Source organism: Schistocerca cancellata, chromosome 5 (assembly GCF_023864275.1).
Source record: "Schistocerca cancellata isolate TAMUIC-IGC-003103 chromosome 5, iqSchCanc2.1, whole genome shotgun sequence".
Classification (NCBI taxonomy): Eukaryota; Metazoa; Arthropoda; class Insecta; order Orthoptera; family Acrididae; genus Schistocerca; species Schistocerca cancellata.
Window position 1 is genome coordinate 299,908,156 of NC_064630.1, and position 20,446 is coordinate 299,928,601.

The 20,446-nt window shown below is 38.9% G+C and overlaps 1 protein-coding gene across 1 annotated transcript in view; it reads right to left on the reverse strand.

Moving 5' to 3' along the window:
• The window catches only part of LOC126188970 (uncharacterized), a 296,440-nt gene that overhangs the window by 138,146 nt on the left and 137,848 nt on the right, over positions 1–20,446 (reverse strand). The window contains exon 7 of the mRNA XM_049930740.1: positions 16,419–16,629. Within this exon, the coding sequence (XP_049786697.1) occupies positions 16,419–16,629 (211 nt within the window). The remainder of the gene's footprint in view (positions 1–16,418; positions 16,630–20,446) is intronic.

A 20,446-nucleotide genomic window follows, 5' to 3' on the forward strand; every position in this document is an offset into this window, starting at 1 on the left:
CAAGAAGATGAATCCTTCAGCAACAAAGGTAACTATCTGGAATTGTTGGATTTACTAGCTCGAGGACAGCAGTTAATCCGAGACCATCTGTCATCATCTTCCATCTTTAAATAAACTTCTCCAGATATACAGAAGGATGCAATAGAGTTAAAGAGAAAATAAAAGCTGAAATTCAGAACTGCAATTTCATTTCAATTCAGGCTGATGAAACATTAGATGTGTCATGCAAGAATCAAATGAGTATAATACTCAGATACTGTATCGCAGACAAAATTGAGGAAAGATTTGTTGGATTTTGCGATGTTTCTGGAGATAAAACTGCTGCAGGTTTGTCAAACATTGTTCATGCACTACTGAAAGAATGGAATGTGGAAGGAAATGTGGTTAATCAAACATATGATGGCGCTTCAGTAATGGCAGGGAGAGAAAGAGGACAACAACAATTGGTGAAGCAGTTCTGTCCCTATGCGCTGTTAATTCATTGTTACGCATACCAACTGAATTTGGTACTGTTACATGCCTCCAAAGCCATATGACAGGTACGCATGTTTGTAAGTGATCTTACTGTATTCCATTCATTTTTCAGCAAATCATTAAAACAAACTGTATTGCTAACTCAGAAAGGATTTAAACTGCCACATGCAAGAAATACTTGCTGTAACTTTCATTTCAGGGCATTGTCAACAATATCTAGTCATTTCTCAGGGCTATATAGTGTTTTTAATTATATAATTGACGATACAGACTCTCAGTGGGACCCAGAATCCTTGATCTGTGCTGTGGGCAATGAAACGACGGATGGATGATCCTATGTTTGTCTACTTGCTTTGTTTCTACCATGCATGCTTTGTTTATGTTGATCATCTCTTTAATGTTATTCAGTCAAAAGCTGTCAGAATAATTGCTTGCCACGACAAAATAAGTACTGTTTTGAGGAACTTAGGACAACCAAGAAGGGAAACATTTTTTGATGAATGCATTAAATGCAGCTTGTGTTTGAATGGCTACTCATCATTCTGTGACAGTCAAAAGATTTCTCTGAAGGCACTAACTTACAAGATACTGGATTTGCAAATTGTTCAGATGGAAAGAAGAATTCAAGACTTTCCCCAAATTCAGTTTGTTGAACTTTTGAACGAACAGTGTTTCCCAAACTATCAAAAAGAAATCCCAAAGTTGAAACTGCATCAGTTATTAGAACAGTACCATTTTTTCAAACAAGAACAACTTGAAAATGAACTGTGTAACTTATACGCTGATGAGAAAAAACACTTATCTCCAAAGATCTTCTTAAAGCACATTTCAACAATGATTTATACTCTGTTTATTAAGAAACAATGAAGTTACTGCGTTTGGTTTTTACCATACCCGCAACTACAGAAAGCAGTGAATGAAGCACGAGTACTCAAATGAGTGAAGAATTATTTAAGGAATTCAATGTCCTACACTCAGCTGTCATGTTTGAGCACGTTAGCAATAGAAAAGACACTACTTGGAGAGCTATCCAGTGATCAGATCTTTGTAGACCAAACCTTTACAACCACACTACACCACTGGTGAAGGTACGGGAAAGAAAGTAATTGTAGAGTATGCAATTGGTAAATAAAATGAGCATGAGAAAGATCAACAGAATTCTGTACTGGACACCAGTTAGTTGTTGCTAATCTTTTTGAAATGTGTTGCAAAGGAGTATGTGGAAGATGTCAGTCGATACAGTAGACTGTATGGTTGCATGATTTAATGGTGATCGAGATGGAGAAAATTTTCTTGAGTTTCTTGTTGTGTCGTGTTTCGTATTATTTCTTTGAAAGAACCATGAAAAGGGTCCACAACCTATAGTAGATATTCAAATAAATGGGCACAATACACTTTAACTAAACTAATACAGCACATGGGTGACATAATACTTTTAATGTGTCTTTTGGTGTCCCAAATACACATCATACATGTGCTGTTAACATAATTAAAGCATATTGTGCCGCTTTCATTGAATTTCTGAAGTATGTTATGGACCCAGTCAGTGATTTTTTCAAAGAATTTGATTCTTGAAAATGTACAGTCCTCAGTCTTTTAGCTGTTCTGCTGTATGTAGATAAATTCAACGATTTTCTAGGCCTTTTTCATTTGTAAACAAAACGAAATTTAATGATTGGGCTGTCAAATCTCACGGAAAACTTAATAAATTCATTTTCCTAGCAAAGACTACAATAAAACCTACTGAAAGAAGCAAAGCTTTGTTGTTAAGTTTTTAATAAACACAGAAAAGTCAGTAACCAAGTAGTTTCGTTTATATTCCTAAAGATAATTTGGTTTTGTCTTGCTTTAGGGAGTTAAAAAACAACTATATGTCAGTTCCAATAGACATGATAGAAGGCAGTTAAAAACAGGCATGTGGAAAAAGGGCTAAAAAAGGCAACATACAGAAACGGAAAACTAAAAATTGAATGGCCTTCGCCATATTGCTTTGGCAGATAAAAAGTTAAATGCAGTCAACAGCCTGCACATCATTTGCTAAAACAGCAGATAAATTAGACAGCAAACCCAAGTGGGAACATAAACGGTTAAAAAATGGGCATTCCATCAGGAAATGGCGGACAGTTAAAACTTGGGCGGAATGTGTACAAAGTGGTGGGGTAGCGCCACTTAGCAAATGGCGATGGCTAAAAAGGCAATGCACAGTATGCAGCCAAGTTAAAATAACCTTGGCGGGAGGTCGCCCAAGCCGTTGGGAGAGGGTCAATAAGCCGGAAGTTATTCTGTGAAGGGAGGACCATTGGCAATACCAAAGGGACACCACCTCCTGACAGATGGCAACACACAGATCATCAGAGGGAATATAGGTACTTGCGGGCTGCAGCCTTTGCAGGAACCTCGTTTCCTGAAAGACCGACATAACCAGGAACCCAAAGAAACATCGCACTAGCTCCACCAAGAGTGAGCAAGTGACAGTTTTCCTGGACCTGCTGCACTAAGGGATGGGCAGTGTACAGCGCACATAGACTTTGAAGGGCACTGAGTGTGTCTGAGCAGAGGACACAATTGAAAAGGCTGTGTCGCCGCATGTACTCCAGAGCCTGATACAAGGTGAAGAGCTCGGCTGTAAATACTGAGGAGTGTGCCGGAAGTCGATATCAAAAGACACGGGTGCCAATGAACAAGGCATACCTGACCCCACGGACAGCCCGAGAGCCATTAATGTATACAAAGACACTATCGTGAAGGTCGCGAAACTGAAGGCAACTGACCGAGGCTGGAGTAATTCATGAAGCCAAGGTGGTGAAGGGTTCACACCCACTGGGAAAGTTGCAGGTAGTGTGAAGGTAAGCTGCTATAGCAAGTGCCAAAAGTGGACTCCAGGTGGTAACAGAGAAGAGGGACGAGCTCCACACTGACAATTGAAGGAATCATCAAAGGAGGTGGCATAGTATGGGTGGCCACACATGGCAAACAAACAGCAAGCATACCTGCTGAAGAGAAAGTCACGGCAGTAGGACAGTGGTAGTTCAGCAGATTCAACATACAGACACTAAACTGGGCTGGTGTAAAAGGCACCCAAGGCCAAACGGATGACGTGATGATGGATAGTGTTGAGACTGCATATAGTGTTGAGACTGCGTGAGAGGGATGAGCTTGTAGATGCATAAACAAAGCACCCATAGTCAAGTTTCGAACGGACAAGTGACTGGTACAAACGGAGGAGGGTGGTTTGATCGGCACCCCAGGAAGTACCATTGAGGACACGTACGACATTGAGGAACCGCGTAGAGTGGGTTGCCAGGTAAGATACATGGGAGGACCAAGACAGTTTCCTATCGAGCATGAGGCCCAGGAATTTTGTAGTTTCAACGAATGGAAGGGCAACAGGCCCAAGACATAAAGATGGTGGGAAAACCACTTGCGTCACCAGTAATTCATACAGATGGTTCTGTCAGTGGAAAAGCGAAAGCCATCGTTGATGCTCCAGGAGTAAAGACGATCTAGACATCGCTGAAGACGCCACTCAGTGAGACAGGTCCATGCAAAACTGCAAAATCGTCAACGAAAGGGGAGCCGGATGCCCGGCAGGAGACAGGCCAAAGAGGACTACACACAGGACGAAACCCTGAGGCACACCATTTTCCTGGGTAAATGTGTCCGACAAGGCAGAACCCACATGCACCTTGAAAACTCGATCTTTTAAAATGCCTGAAGGAATCAGGGCAGGTGGCCATGGAAGCCCCACATGTAAAGAGTACAGAGGATAGCAGTTCTTCAGCAGGTCAGCCACAGTCTGGGATTTCCACAGAAACCATTCATGACATGGGTGGACAAAGTAACAAGGTGGTCAACTGCAGAACACGGCACTCGAAATCCACACAGTGCACTTGTCAGTAAATAGCGAGACTCGAGCCACCATACCATCCGGGCATGAATAATATGTTCCATCACCTTGCACATGCAGCTGGTAAGAGATGTGGCAGTAGCGGCGATACAGAGGCCAGATGGGCTATGGTATCAGTGGTGACATCGTCGAAGAGGATCTTCGAGTTGGCGAAGGAGAAGACCGTTTGTCTTAGGTGGACTTCTTCAGAGCCTTTCCAGTTAGATGAAGACTCTGGTGTTGTTTGGCTGGAAAGACAGAGGAAATCTACACAGGAGAACTCCTTCTGCCCTTTACAGCCTACCGGTTGTGTAGCTGGAGGCTTCACCCCTTGAGGTGAGAGTTTGACGGGTGCTGCACAGCTGGACGGGGTGATTTCACAACCTCAGAGTGGAATTTGAGGTCGCATGTCTGCGTGGCCATGTCCTTCATGGAGCGATCATGGAGTGAGGGGTAACAAGAACAGAACTATACGTGCCAGATGGGAGAACGCAGGATTCGTGACTAGCCAGTAACTTTCAGGCAACTGGGTAAGGCACTTTTTCCTTCACCTGGACCTCTTTGACAGCCCACTCATTGAGATACATGGGACAATCCTGAGAGGAGGCGACATGGCCACAATTGCAGTTAATACAGTGGGGAGGAGCAGGTGGACAATTGCTCTCGTCTGCATCCCTACCACAGGTTACGCATTCGACTGGGTGTCGACAAGACAATCTAGTGTGGTTAAAACGATGACACTGGTAGCAGCTCATTGGGTTCAGAATGTACTGCTGGACTGTGGTAATTTCATAGCCTGCTTTGACCTTGGATGGCAGCACCACTCTATCAAAGGTGAGGAAAAGAGTGGGGTGGGCACTAAGGAGGAATCTACCTTTCTCATTACATGATGGACGGCAATGACACCCTGATCAGAGAGGTAAGATTGGATTTCGGCCTTGGTTAGACCATTGAGCAGCCTGGTGTAAATTACGCCAAGGGAAGAATTCAAAGTTATATGGGCCTCGACACGAACAGGCTAGCCATAAAGAAGCGAGGCAGCAAGCAGCTGTTGTACTTGAGAATGAGAAATAGTCTCCAGAAGCAAAGTGCCATTCCGCAAACGAGAGCAGGATTTCACAGTGCCAGCAACTGCATCAATACCTTTCTGAATAATAAACGGATTTACACTGTGGCGAAAGACTGATCATATTACTGTGGCAAAAGACTGACCATCTTCAGTATGTGAGACCATGAGGAACCATGGTGCAGCAGGAAGGTTCTTTGAATCACTAGTCTCATTACGTTTACGTTTTGTAGATGTGGATTGTGAAGATGAGTGACTCATCGCGAGGAAATCCCCCATGATTGCCAGCGTCTTCGATGGCGTGCTCCTTCCAACTGTGGGGCCCCCTTCACGAGGGGGCACACCCGCCTTAGGTGATTCTTCACACCTCAGGCCTTTTTTTTCCCAATTGTCCGATTTTGATAAAATAAAGCCTAAACGTTGCTCCATTGCTCCAAGCTACACTCTATTTACAGGTGAGAATCACATGAAAATTCATCTAGTAGTTTTGGAATTAGCAAGTTCAATCAGACAAACACACAGACAAGACAGTTTCACAGTTTTATCATTAGTATAGATTGTTACTAATCTCTTTGACATCATTACACTGCAGATCTTGACTAGCCCTATTACAACCTGTGACAAGGCTGTCTAGTTGCTAAGTGCAGGTCACCTCGTAACAGCTACTACTTTCAGTGCTAAGGGGTTCTCTTCCTTTCCCATTATGTATTGGCGCCAAGTGTACTTGGTGAATATAAAATAAAAATCAGGCCTCGACGAAAAATGTGTAGAAACTTGTTGTTGAGGAGAAAGGAACATTTAAAAACATGGCTACATAGGCAAAGGACTAAAAACCTGGATAATCAGAAAAGAAACAAAGTTAATGTGGAACTTTTCTGGCAACCCAACAGAAAGACCACAATTCAGTGTGGCATTCTGACTTCACTGTTCTGGCTGCTAACCCCATTTCCTTCGCAGGAAGATATCTCAAATTTTATTTTTGAGAAATGGCTCAACCAGATTTATTGCACCATTTGTTCGTACAGCTATAACAACTCTCAACAACACAAGAACTCTTCATGGTGTGGCTATCAAAACTGGAATCGGAAAAGAATAAGTCCAGGAAAATTTCAAGACGGCACCACTGCCATCAACATCTTTTGATCAGGAAGTAGAATCCATACAGAAATATGTATGCAGATTGGTGCAACATTTCATCATGCACAAATTATCAGGTTGAGGGCAAAACTTTTCTTCTTGTTAACACTGGCATAAAAACTTTTAAATTAATTCAAAAAATATGTGCTGAAGTAAATCCTGTGACACTATCATATACAGATATTAAAAATAAGCTACAACATTATTTTAAAACACAAATGCACATAGCAGCAGACAGGCATAAATTTTTCAGCTATTTAAAACACCCGATCAAGGTTACAAAGTGAGGATAGTATATTTTTAGGGGCTCAGTAGAGACTGCAAATTTCTGTGTGAAGATGAGAAGTCCAAAAACTCTTACACAGATTCTCTCATTCATGAAATGCTCATTATACTCTCACACAATAAGTTAAAGAAAGACCTCCTTAGTTTGACTCACCCATTGCTACAGGAATGTTTGCCTTCAGTCTGGGGTCAGAAACACTTGCTTGCCTCAGATAATGCATTCCAGTTCAAAGTTGCTAGTGTGTTCATGACACATGGACAACAACCTACATGGACAAGCCATGACTGCAGCAAAGGCGGACAGTCACAGGGCACAATAAGGCAACATCCACTCACAAATAGATTCCATGGATGGAACTTACATTCTTGAGCATGATGTAATGTTACTCACAAGTGCAGAGACTGTTCTTCAGAAACACACATACACTATTTGATCAAAAGTATCCAGACACCCCTATGTAATGTAGAATTGGTCACTAGGTATCATGGGATGTGGATCTGCCGTATAAAAGGGGGTGGTGTGCATTGATGTAATCAGTAATGAATCAGTTAACAGAATATCTGAGTTAGGATAGCTCAGAGACTTCGAATGCGGGCTAGGAACATAATAATAATAATAATAATAATAATAATAATAATACAGTCACATGCAATCAAAAGAAGGGATCACTCAAGCGTGCCAAAGTGCTATCAGCAGTGCATAGGAAGTTGAAAAAAATGGGGTAACAAGAAGCTACTCACAAGCCAGACATTTCTGTAGTCAATGCCGACTGACACTTGAGGACTGTGAAGAGCAAAGCCAATTAACAGTGGATGACTGGAAATGAGTGATAAGAATGTTATCTGCCATCATATGAACAATGTCATACGGAGGAGGTGGTGTTACAGTATGGGGATGTTTTTCACGGTTAAGGTGTGCTCCCCTTGTTGCACTTACAAAAACACTAAATCTGGAAGGTCATGGACATGAACACATTTTATAGCATTGTGTGCTATGTAGAGGAATACTTCGGAGACAATTATTGTCTGAATCATTATTATAATGCACCCTGTCACAAATCAGCACCTGTGTGGAAGCAGTTTGTGGACATTTAACATTTTTGAAATGGACTGATCTGACCATGGTCCTGACCTGAACCCTATAGGACACCTTTTGGATTGATTAGCTCTTTAACTTTGCTCCAGACACCAGTGCCTGACAGCACTACCTTCTTTGGTTTTGGCTCTTGAGGAAGAATGGGCTGCCATTAAACCAAAGACAGAATATAAAGTTCGATAGTAGAGTTCAAGCTGTCACAAAGGTGGCCACACGCCATTAACAGGTGTTCAGGTACTTTTGATCAGAGTGTACTGCAAAAATAGAGTTGTTCATAAATCTGAAGTAGGCAACACAAAGGAAATTAGGCAATGTAATAAAATACTAAGCACACAAAAGCAATTCGTAACAGAAATACTAATAATACAACTGATGTTCAAGATGAACACCTGCAAATCAATAAATTTTGCGGATAAAGAATAAAGTGCATACTATGTTCTCAGCTAATGACAAAGCTTTTGTCTGTGATACTCAGAATGAATGAAGTACCACTGAAATTTCAAACTAACATAGGCTCTTCCTTTTCTGCAATCAATCTGCAGGCATACAAAAATCTAGGATTGAATTTAACACAATTTAGAAGTTCGATATTTAGCTACAGTGACGATCAAATACTGATCAAAAACAAATGTTGCATAGAAGAAATTCACAAAATGGGTCAGAATCACAGTAATAAATTCACCCAAAGCAACAAATTTATTGGGTCATCTTTTATTCAATAAACTAAGCTTCACAATGCAAGAAGGGGTGAGTCAAGATTCACACTAATGGCAAAAACTGTTGCAAAAGTACAATACAGATTTTTCTGAAGCAACAAGTAGCATTAGAAACTACAAAGCGTGTATCACTTTGAAGCCAAACATTGTGCCAAACTCTATAAAGCATGCAATATTCTATTTGCTTTAAAAGACACTGGTGAAATAGGAACTAGATTCACTCGAACAGAATATCATTACAGAAACAATTACTAGTAGCCAATGGGCAATGCCACTAAATTAGCTGGCAGCATATACTTAGAAAAGCTAAATTAGGAGGAGGATTACTTACAGATACCTCATTATGAGGAAACACACAAATTCTTGGGCATAAATACTTCATTTGGACTTGATGAATATGAAATATTGCCTTTTGGGGTCACCAGTGCACCAAATTTGTTTTAGGTATACTTTGTTATGAAAAGGAAAAAAATGAATATGGAATAATGAGTGCCAACATGTATTTGACATATTAAAAAAAAGTTTACTGGATACCACACATCTTATTACATATGAGTCAACTAAAATGTTCATTCCGCAGCAGATGCTTCTGAATATTGAATTGGCACAGTTCTGTGACACAGACAATGTGGTTTTAAACAGTTTGTTTGAGACAATCACTACTGCTCAGAATAGTTATAGTCAAACTGAAAAGGAAGCAGTGTATAATAAAATCCAGAATGCTGCTACAGTAGTTTAATGTTTTTATTGTGATGGATCCATTTCAGCTAGACTGCCACCTTCAGACCACGTCCACATATCATCAGTGGTCGCTGTCACTCTGTACTGTTATTAAAATATGGTGTAATTTAGGAAGGTCACAAGCCACTGGTAGCTATATTTACACCAAATACTACCATTCCTTACAGAATGGCTCAACGCTTACAGCACGGGCACTTCTTTTATCAAACTATGATTATAAAATTGCTTACAGGTCCACATCTCAACATACAAACGTAGATTTGCACGATACAAATTTCTGTCCTACTGCTGATTTGTGTTTCAGCTTTACATATCATCAATCAAGACACTATTAAAGATTTTCCACTGAATGCCAATGTGATAGTAAAACTCGTGCTGAAGTATCCACTGTTATCTAAAACAATACCTTCAATCTGAGCGGCCTTCAGAAAAAGTGTTGGTCAACCTTAAATTTCGTACTGCCGCATGAGACATGCTCTCACTGTCCACATAGACGTCATTTTGGTACTTTCAGAACCAGGAAAGACATGAGTTTTGATTTCGAAAGTGTTAAAGCCGAAAATGCTTCAAATGTTACAACAATGTACCAAATGCACTGCTACTGGGAAAAGAAAAAAACAGAAATAAAGACCTAGAAGCGATGCTGGCAAATTGCCACCTATGCTGAATATATCAGTTAGCTCCCTCATGGCATTTTTTTCTACAGCCACAGATTGAAGAGTTTTTAGCAAACAGAAAACAGCATGTTGTTCTCAATGGAGAGACGTCTACAGATGTTAAAGTAACCTCTGGCGTGCCACAGGGGAGTGTTATGGGACCATTGCTCTCCACAATATATATAAACTACCTAGTAGATAGTGTCGGAAGTTCCATGCGGCTTTTTGCGGATGATGCTGTAGTATACAGAGAAGTTGCAGCATTAGAAAATTGCAGAGAAATGCAGGAAGAATTGCAGCGGATAGGCACTTGGTGCAGGGAGTGGCAACTGACCCTTAACATAGACAAATGTAAGGTATTGCGAATACATAGAAAGAAAGATCCTTTATTGTATGATTATACGATAGCGGAACAAACACTGGTAGCAGTTACTTCTGTAAAATATCTGGGAGTATGCATACGGAATGATTTGAAGTGGAATAATTATATAAAATTAATTGTTGGTAAGGCGGGTGCCAGGTTGAGATTCATTGGGAGAGTCCTTAGAAAATGTAGTCCATCAACAAAGGAGGTGGCTTACAAAACACTCGTTCAACCTATTCTTGAGTATTGCTGTGGTCATGAACAGCGTTGAATGTGGCAGGAAGCACTGTTGACCCCAAAATGCTTTATTTCAATGTCTGCTTCACAATCTCCCCAGTACAAGCTTTTCTGAACTTCTTAGGTGGGCATGATCATTGCAACACATCCTCCGTTTCTGTAGTTCTCCTGACTCGGTCTCTGCTAACCCTGCCATACCCACACCCTCTTCCCAAGTTTCCCCATCCTCTGTCCTTTCATCCCCTCCCGATCCACTTCCACATGTCATCAACAGCGTATGTTGGAGGAGTTTGTTGGCTCTGGTGCTCATGTGTTGTATCCATATCCCATACACTCACTGCATCTCCCTTCCGCATTCCCGTTTTTTAAAACCTGCTGTATCTCCCTGAGCTGTTAGTCACCTTTCCTCAACCCTCACTCTCACCTCTTATCTTCCAGTAACCACTCCACCGATAAAACCCCTCACCCTACGCTTTCACTGACAAAGGAGAAAATATAAAAATATAGCAAACGAAGCAAATACAAAAGAAGTCAGATCTTAAAAAAAGACAAGAGACATTGACAGAAATTGAAAAATAACAAAGCAACAACAGCTAGAGGAAAAAATGCAAGTCTGTAAAAACAAGCATAGAAATGTTAAAATGGAAAACAGAAGCACCAGTATGAATATGAAGTGCTCGATGGCAAGCCTGAACTAAGCAAAAAAGGAAAAGATTGTAGATGGAAGGAATACACAGAATGGGCACTACAGAAAAAAAGCCGAACACTATTACACTTTCCGGTGATACTGATCCTATGACTTAACTTAGAAGACATACTGTACAATGGCAAACCCGCAGGTGCAGAATTTACAGATTTGGAGAATTGGCAATCTCAACTGGAATACACAACTTGAAATCCTGAAGATAGAACAAACAAAATACAGGGACACAAGGTCATATTGAACTTGTATGAAAACCTGGCTGCAGTTATAAGATGGTTTTTATTGCAGTTATAGGAGTTGATGGACATGAAACAAAAACAGTAGTTGAGAATGGAGTGGGGCAGGTGCACCCTACCCACGACAAAGTTATTCAAACTCGTGGACAATCAACAGCTCATTCAAAAAGAGGATATTAGGGTCAGTCCATGTGAAATCACATAAAAGTTTTTCTTGATATCTCAGATAGTAGTTGTCTGCTTAAAACAGGCAAAATTAAGACTTTTTCAACCTTTCTTTTTTAAGTTGTTAATTTTCAAAGTTTCCAAAACTATGATTTTCTGTCGTGTTTTGCAACCTTGGAACATTCATATTTTAAAAGCTCTCTGACTGAAAGTTCTAAAAATATGTGCTGCTAGATTATACTCATAAAAAACAATGAATTTTCCTAAACCAATGTAACTGTGATTGTGGATGTGAAATTGCCTGCAGCATATTCCACACGTCCATTAACACACAATTAATAGCATGCACTGTGCCCCTCACTCACTCTTCACCCTAGTCAAAGTATGTTTTTTTAAAAAAAGTCGAGGGAACACACCAACTTTGAAGCCATGTTTACAAACACACTAACGAGGCATCAAATAGCTGTAGCAACGCCAGCGCTCCAATTGGTCACTTTTGACATTATAATGAACAGAAGATGAACAACTTGTATGACCAACTCAATGGCAAGGCATGGGGAGCTGCATCACATCAATCTCAGGACTGAAGACCACAACAACAACATGGCAAGGCCCTAAATTTGATCATATTTTTTTGGCAACATGTGAGATTTGACAAAATTCCCTACTGCACCATCAAATTTCTTTGACATTAATAATTGACATAACAACTTTGACAAAGAAATATGATAGCATAACACAAGCCTAAGTTGTAAGGGATGCCTTAAATGGCGAAAACTCAAATACAGCTGTCAGATCATTATTATTTTATATTTGGTGACAATAATTTTATTACAGTACTAGAATTACACATTTAAATTTTGGTTTGCCTTTCCCATGTTAACTGTGCAATTACTATAACATACACCCTACCAACACACGCTCAATAAACATTATGAGTAATTTACTTAATTGTACCTTTATTTTACAAATACATTAATACTATTAAACACTGGTGTAGCTGTTACTACTTAACTATGTGTTATTTGAGGCTTCAGATTGAGAAACTTTCTACTCACCTTGAACAAAAAAACAGTATGGCATCCAATAACAATCTTATTAGAGTCTACGATTATATAGCCTTCCTTTGAATGAAATACTTTAGTCCTTTCAAGCAATAATGCCAAATTATTGATTTAACAATATGTTCTTTTCCAACATATCTGTGAGGTATTTTGCATCTCTTAATCTGATAAGTCTGTATGTTCTCCCAGTGGCAGTCGAGCATTGGCAACACGAGTATGAAGTTATTTTGGAACTGTCAATTTTTGTGGTGTTCTTGATTCGTTTGGAGCTGGTCCACAAGGATGCATAAATAAAAGGTTTTAATTCTCCTACCTTTTCATATCTTGGTACCACACAGGCCACCATTTGTTGCACAAGCAATAAATCCTGTAAACACTTCAAAAGACATGCTATCTGCATAAGGACCCCCTTGAATTTTATGCTTCACTTAATAGGAATCTAAGCAGATAAGCATCATAATTTGGACTACCTGTAATTTCTGTGGTATCATAAAATCTTGTTGCCAAGCTCCATTCTTCTACTGCATGCTCATCATTTGTCCCACAGAAAAAAGTGACTAATGGATTATTTGCTTTACTCCATTCAAACAACTGGAATGTATATGATATTGCACTGCCTATGAGGTTAGGAAGAATGATGCAATGTGTCTTTGAACACGTCTGCACATTGAACAGGCAGTGCGGCAACTACAGCCATTATGAAATACATGAAATGTACATGCAGTTCCATATACGAACAACCAGCTGCTGTACAAGGGAATGACAACAAAGAAAATATGCGTTGGACTGGCACTCGATCCTAGATTTCTCACTTAATGTGAGCAGTCATCTTAGCCACTTTGGCTATCTAAGCACGACTATCGGCCAGACCCAGACTTTCACATGGTGTCATTCCTGTGCCACAACCTGTACATAATGTGTGTATGAGTACAGGTTGTGACGCAGGGATGATGATATAGAAGTTTGTGTCTAGCCATGAGTCACGCATGGACAGCCAAAGCAGTTAAGGTAACTGTTCATGTAAAGTGGGAAATTACATTTTGCATAAAATGCCACTACTACTATTTCAAAAAGGTTGCTCTTGAAATTTAGTCAGATGTATCAGCTGGAGAGTAAATGCAATTATCCATATGGTCATCAAGGTCACTGGGTGTGGTGCAAACTAGATATGGCAGAGAAGGATGCATCCACTGGTCCCAAGTCATATGGCAGCACACTTGCAGCAGTCTTAGTGGTTGCTGTGGTCTGCTGTCACCTCATTGCAACCATCTAATGGTTACAGTAAGCTCTGTGGCGTGCCTACTGATGTACCTGCAGAACATGGTTTCCTCCTGGACTGTGATTTAGACTGTTGGTACATACCACTTGATGTTTGCTAGTCCATGGACTTCTCCATGTGCCTAATGTGGTACTGTCTTCGTTCATCATTCAACCAAAAGTTGTATTTCAAACAAATGAACTGATGGTATACGGGTACATCAAGAGTGTGATTTGTATTTGACTGCTTCTCAGTCGAATCTACACACATTATTCTCCTGCTTTAACATGTGAGATATTCAACAAATTTTTAGAATACTGTATTGGACAAGGGGTATCCACTTCCAGAAATTTTTCATTTTGTGTATTTCCAGAAGTGTGTGATTTATTTATAAACAATTTGTAATTAATAAAATCAATGTTGTTCACGAAGTAGATCTACATGCATGCAAACCTGCTCCAAAATCCCCACTCCCATGCTTTGCTAATTTTGATCAACAATTCATCTCTACTGAAATGTGTCAGTAAACATGATTATTTTCCACTGCAGTATAAAAATAAATAAATATATTAAAAGTTAAATAAACCAAGTGACACACAATGTCTCTTAAATTATTTATGCTAATTGTTGCAAGACATTGTTTAGCATATTGTGCTAATTAGTACTCAATTATTTCATTTTAATTTCAGTTATATGGACTGGCAAGCAAACCACACACAGCTGTGGCAACGCAAATTCCAGTAAAATAAAATTTATTTCAATATTTTCCCACTGGAATACCATCATGAAATTTGGCACATACTTTAACAAACAGTGTATGATCAAAACATTTCTTGTCCGTTGTCCTTAAAAACTACTATTTTGAAATAATCAGAATTTAAAAAAATTCTTTATCAGAATTTTGCATTTTTTCTGAATGTGGCAAACAGAAAATTTTTTTAAAGCTTGTAAGAAACTGAACAAAACGGTACAAATTTCAGATCTGTTAGCCATACAGTTTTAGAGATAGCTATTTTAAGATTTGAAAACATGACAAAAATGCGCAATTCTGAAAACTTTCAAAATTAGTAACTAAAAAATTAAATGTCAAAAAAATTTTGATTTTAGATTCCCCATTATTTTGATGGATAGAATAAAATGACAAAATGTGGTGTGAACTGTATCATCATAACTAGAAACAGTTTATTAAGCTTGTCCTTATGATGTGCATTACTTATTGCCAGAAAATGACAGTGCTGAATTAGTTTTGGTCACTCTACAACTTGTGGCATTGTCTGTAGGACACATCACACTCTGTGGGGATGTCCTCCATCATCAGTTTCTACCTGGACCAATACCTGACAACTTTTGAATGCATAGGCAGCTATAAAAATTTGAAGGTGCCACCAACAGCAAAATGCTGTAATGTAGTGTTCCACAAATGCCGAAGGCCCATTAATTTAATATTAAACTATTTTTACTTATGCATGCAGCTTAATTAAAATTACATCTAGTATTTTGACTATCAAGTAGCAGAAACTACTGTCATATCATTGCAGTTGAAATGGATATAGCAAAACTAATTATTAAGGCAACTTTGGCTCTACATTATTACTTATCAGTTTTTAATGCGTAGGAGCATTCATCTACCAAGCTTTACTGTTCTCCAGCATTTTCGGATTCTGAAGATGACACACACAAATTTGTTGATGGATTGGCAGCATAATATCTCATAAGTGGTCTTAAGGTATGACACTCATTTCTTTTGAAGAACTTTCAAACATATGGTTGCAGAGTAATTTTTTTTCTTTAACTGACTGCACTTAATAGTTTAACATAAATTTTACTTTTTGTTTTTCCCCCAACATGTATATAAATATGATGTTAATGTCACTAAATATAAGTTAACTGGTAGATATGTTTTCATTTTCAGCATGGCACTATAAAGCAATACAATACGACAGACATTTAGAATATACAGAAATTCAAAAATATTCATTCTGAAACCAAAATTGTTCTTGATAAGGTAGACAATACATGTAATAGATAAATGATTTCTTGTAAGAAGGGGAGAAGTGGCAAAATGGGTTGAGTGGACAGATGGGGAAATGAGACAGAACGGCACAAGCAGGGAAAATTATACATGAGGAGATAGTTAACAAAATGAATAAACCATTATTTTCATAATTTTACCCCCACCCCAATAGGGCATTTACGTATGAATGAATGAAGTAAAACAAAATTTCCAGCAATCTTCTAACATTATAAATATACTTTTTTCAACAAATGCAAACAAATTATAGCTATCAGATTTCCCCATGAAGGTAGTCACAAATATCTTTGCATTGTACATACCATTTAATGGTACCAAAAGTCTTCTGGCAACTGTTATTGCAATCAATTTTGTCTGCAGAAGCAGAACAGTCGTTATTGACAATCGCGTCCATTCTATCACGATACCATGAATGAAACGTTTTGTCAGCTTTGTGAATGGCTGCATCTGCTCCATGGAAGGAACAGTTATTTCCTGGAGAGCAACGGATTCCTTCTGATATCTGATCATCACCTGAAAAAATATTTCCAGCGATTTCACTATTAAATTGCTATGAGACCCATTAATTCTTTAAAATCCAAAACATTTATGAAGCTATTACTCAAAATACAATCTTCTAGTTTCATAGTTGTCAATAATACGCTAGGAAAATTAATAATTAGGGGCTAAATTTTATAAATGTACTCACATAATGTTTAATTACCTGTACTTTTGTATAATAAGAAATTAGGACTTATAACATTCATATTATCGTCTACTGTTTGGCACTGTTACTGGAAAATGTAAGATGTCTCGTAAATTCACTGACAACAGGACCACATGGCCATCAGATTTTTGTAATGTTTTATATTTTATCCTATGTGATGGTCAGATCTCAAACCAAAGGAGTTTACTGTAACTCTAAAAAAAATTATTAAGAAAATCAACACTGAAGTTCTCGTAGTGACTTTAATCCACTTAAGATACAATAATATTTCGGCGGACCACGTGAATCTATTGGTAGCACTTGATACTGATAATCAGTGGTTTCAACCTCATTGCCCACCCCCATTCAATTTGAATACCTATCTCATGTAAATATAAAATTCATCAAATGTATGCTAATTAACACACACGGAAACTACATGTGAAAATGTGATACTAGATAGCGCCTCTATATGGAAAGAGTGAAAAGTGTTTGATGCCTGTCTGTGTTTACGAACTTTACAGTACACATTTTACTATTAGTTAATGACAGCTGCTGAAACTAAGATCTCGTCCAACTGGCCCAGCAATTACAGGAGCAGATTTACCAGTGGAGCAAATTACAGCTGCTTAAGAATAATAGATTTCAGAAAATTCCACAATGGTTGGAAGGGATATGACATCTTTTGCAAGGGATACAAAATCAATGATAGAGAAGAGTAGATAAAAATTCATTCACTAGTACATCACCAGTTGGCCTCTCCAATTTCTGGCAAAATGAAGTAGCATGCGTGATTCGCTTTGAAACTTTGCAATAAAAGTGAAATCTTTAATAACATGAATGAAGTCTGTTTTTCAATTCACACCTTGGAGGAGGAGGGGGCGGAGGGAGAAGGTGGGGTGGGGGGGTGGGGGCTGCGACCGCAAAAATGCAGCATTTTTACAGTATGCCATGTTTCTGCAACACTTATTGCTCTGATTCTATGAGACCACTCTCGTGAGCGGACACAGTCCAAAGAGAAAGTATTTGATTTCCAATCTAAAGCTTTTTTTTCTCATTTCTGAGCCAAAAACCTTAATTCATATAAATAAAAATCAATAGCCAGACGCATGAAAGATCATCACTTGAGAACAGACAGACTGCTTTTTTTGTTGTGTTCATAATTGTCAGGACAAGGTTTGTGTGAAAGAAAATTTTTGGAAAATCCACCAGAAAAGTAGGATGGTATTTTTGGATGAAAATCTCAATGAAAGAAATGTGATGGTCAGTTTTGACAACTCTGCTGTAACGTTCTCATAACAACAACAAATTCCGCACTGAATATTGATATCGTGAAAATAAGAAAAGAATTAAAAGCAATGTTTAAGTGCGTTATCAAACTGATGTCAGTTCACGGTTTATTTCTTTGGGAAAAATACCACAGTGAGGCATCTAAATGTTGGTCAGCATACACGCTATGCAAACAAACTACATGATCATTGCGTCAATGAGACTGATAAAGAGCGTAGCCAGCATTTGGAGGCAAACTGAATACAAATTTCGTGAGCGCGATCCATTATGACTCCTAAACAATGGATAAAGTCATATTTCACTCACTCAGCTGGAGCTTATGCACAAAATAATTTGGAATGTCTACAAAACACATGAACAAATGCGACAATTGAAAATCAACATTTGGCATTCAGGTCCAATACTCAATTATGCTGCGGATATATAGGTTGACTTCGGAACAATGAACAATGTTTGTCAACATTGTAATTAGGGTTGCCACAAGGTTCCCCAAGTGAAATTCCCTGATTTGCAGACAAGTTTTAGTATTTACGTGACATATGTTGAGATCTCAAGGGTGAAAAAAAAAATAAATACATAAATAAAAATAGGGGCGTCAGTATTCCTAAACATGTGAGCAAAAATCTTAAGTACTAACATCAACATCTTTTGTAATCAACTGTTTTTAGATGGGAAAAGCAAGCCAAATGGTGTATGTGTTTCATTAAGAACACTGATGTTATTTTATTTCAATAAAAGGAAATACATTTGGTGACAAAAATAAACATTTCCAGATTTAAAATACCTTCACTAGTTTCAGAAATAACCTCAGAAAAAAGTAGGCCTCTTCAATGAAGTGTACAAGGCGGAGAAGAGTAGTGTAAACCGCCACTATAGATGACTTCCAATACAATGTTGATTCTACTATGTTTGTTATTGTCAGTTATGCCTATTATTTTAGAGGTAGGCCTGCTTAGCTGCGTGGTAACATGTTTGCCTACCATGCAGCGACACCCGGGTTCAATTCCCTGTTGGATTGGAGATTTTCTCCGCTCGTGGACTGGGTGTTGTGTTGTACTCATCATCATTTCATGATCACCAACAAGCAAGTCACCTAGGGTGGCATCACCTGAACGAAGACTCGCAAACCAGCGAATAAATTTCCCTGGATGGGGTCTCCTGGTCATCAATGCCACACAATAATTTCATTTAACATGTGTTGTGTGATTTTTCTTTCAAAAAATATGCGAGTACATAGCGTACAAACTGCCAGCCACTGCCACAATTTTCTACTTATCATTCATAATTTCTAATATATAAACTACTTTCAAAGTTCCAAAATGCAATAGAATAAATAAAATGTCTATAAAATGCCACATTGTACAATGTACTTGTGGAGAGACAGTTGCAAGTCCTTAAATCCATTGCCCATAGCCTCTGGCCTGCCGAGGAGCACCACAGTCCTGGGTCCATGGATAAATCATGACTACACCACACAAAAATTGACCTGGCCTGTGGGCAGATCGATGAGACCAGATGCGACGGGTAGACATTCGTGGGAAATGAAGGGCTTCAGATAGGCACGCCCGATCCTTTAGAGATCCTTGGCCCGTCATTGAAGTCCACTTGTGTGGCCAGCTATTCATGTGTCACAGACACCATGCTGATGAAATGAGACTACAGTGATTTCCATGCAAAAGATACCTTGTGCAAATACTTCGAGAATCAATACTAATGAGGATAAGTAAGAAATCTCCACAAAGACGATTGTTGAGCCACAGACAATCACACAGGAAAGACAATTACTCACTCACAACTAAATTTTCGGCCATAGCCTCTGTCAGAAAATGAAGCACATACACTTTCACATTATCAAGTCATCTCTGGCCGCTGTGTCAACAGCCTCTGAGAATAAGATCCAAACAAACCACTCGTCACACCTCCCTGGCTCTCATTGGCAGCTGCTACGAGGGGAACAGTAGGAAGGAAAGAAGCAGGAAGAATGAGGGAGTAGGGAAGCAGTGCACGCATTCAGTGGTGCCCAGTGAGTGATGATACATGGCATATCAGTACACAAACCATTTCATCTACAGAGACAAAAATGAGACTTTTCCAGTGTTTTTTTTCCAAATTTCCCTGAGACGTTTGAAATTCCCCGATTTCCAGAACTTGTGGCAACCCTGGTAATGCTTTGAGATTTTGACATGAACCATCAGGATTATGTTGTGTGAGCAGAAAGATCAAATTACCACAACTGACACAGCCAACGGAGCCAATGGCATCGTTGCTTTCTAGCCACAAACCTCGATCAAAGCATTTCTTACAGAATATACAGAAGTTCCTTCCAAATGACATCAATTGGGGCAAATGTTATTG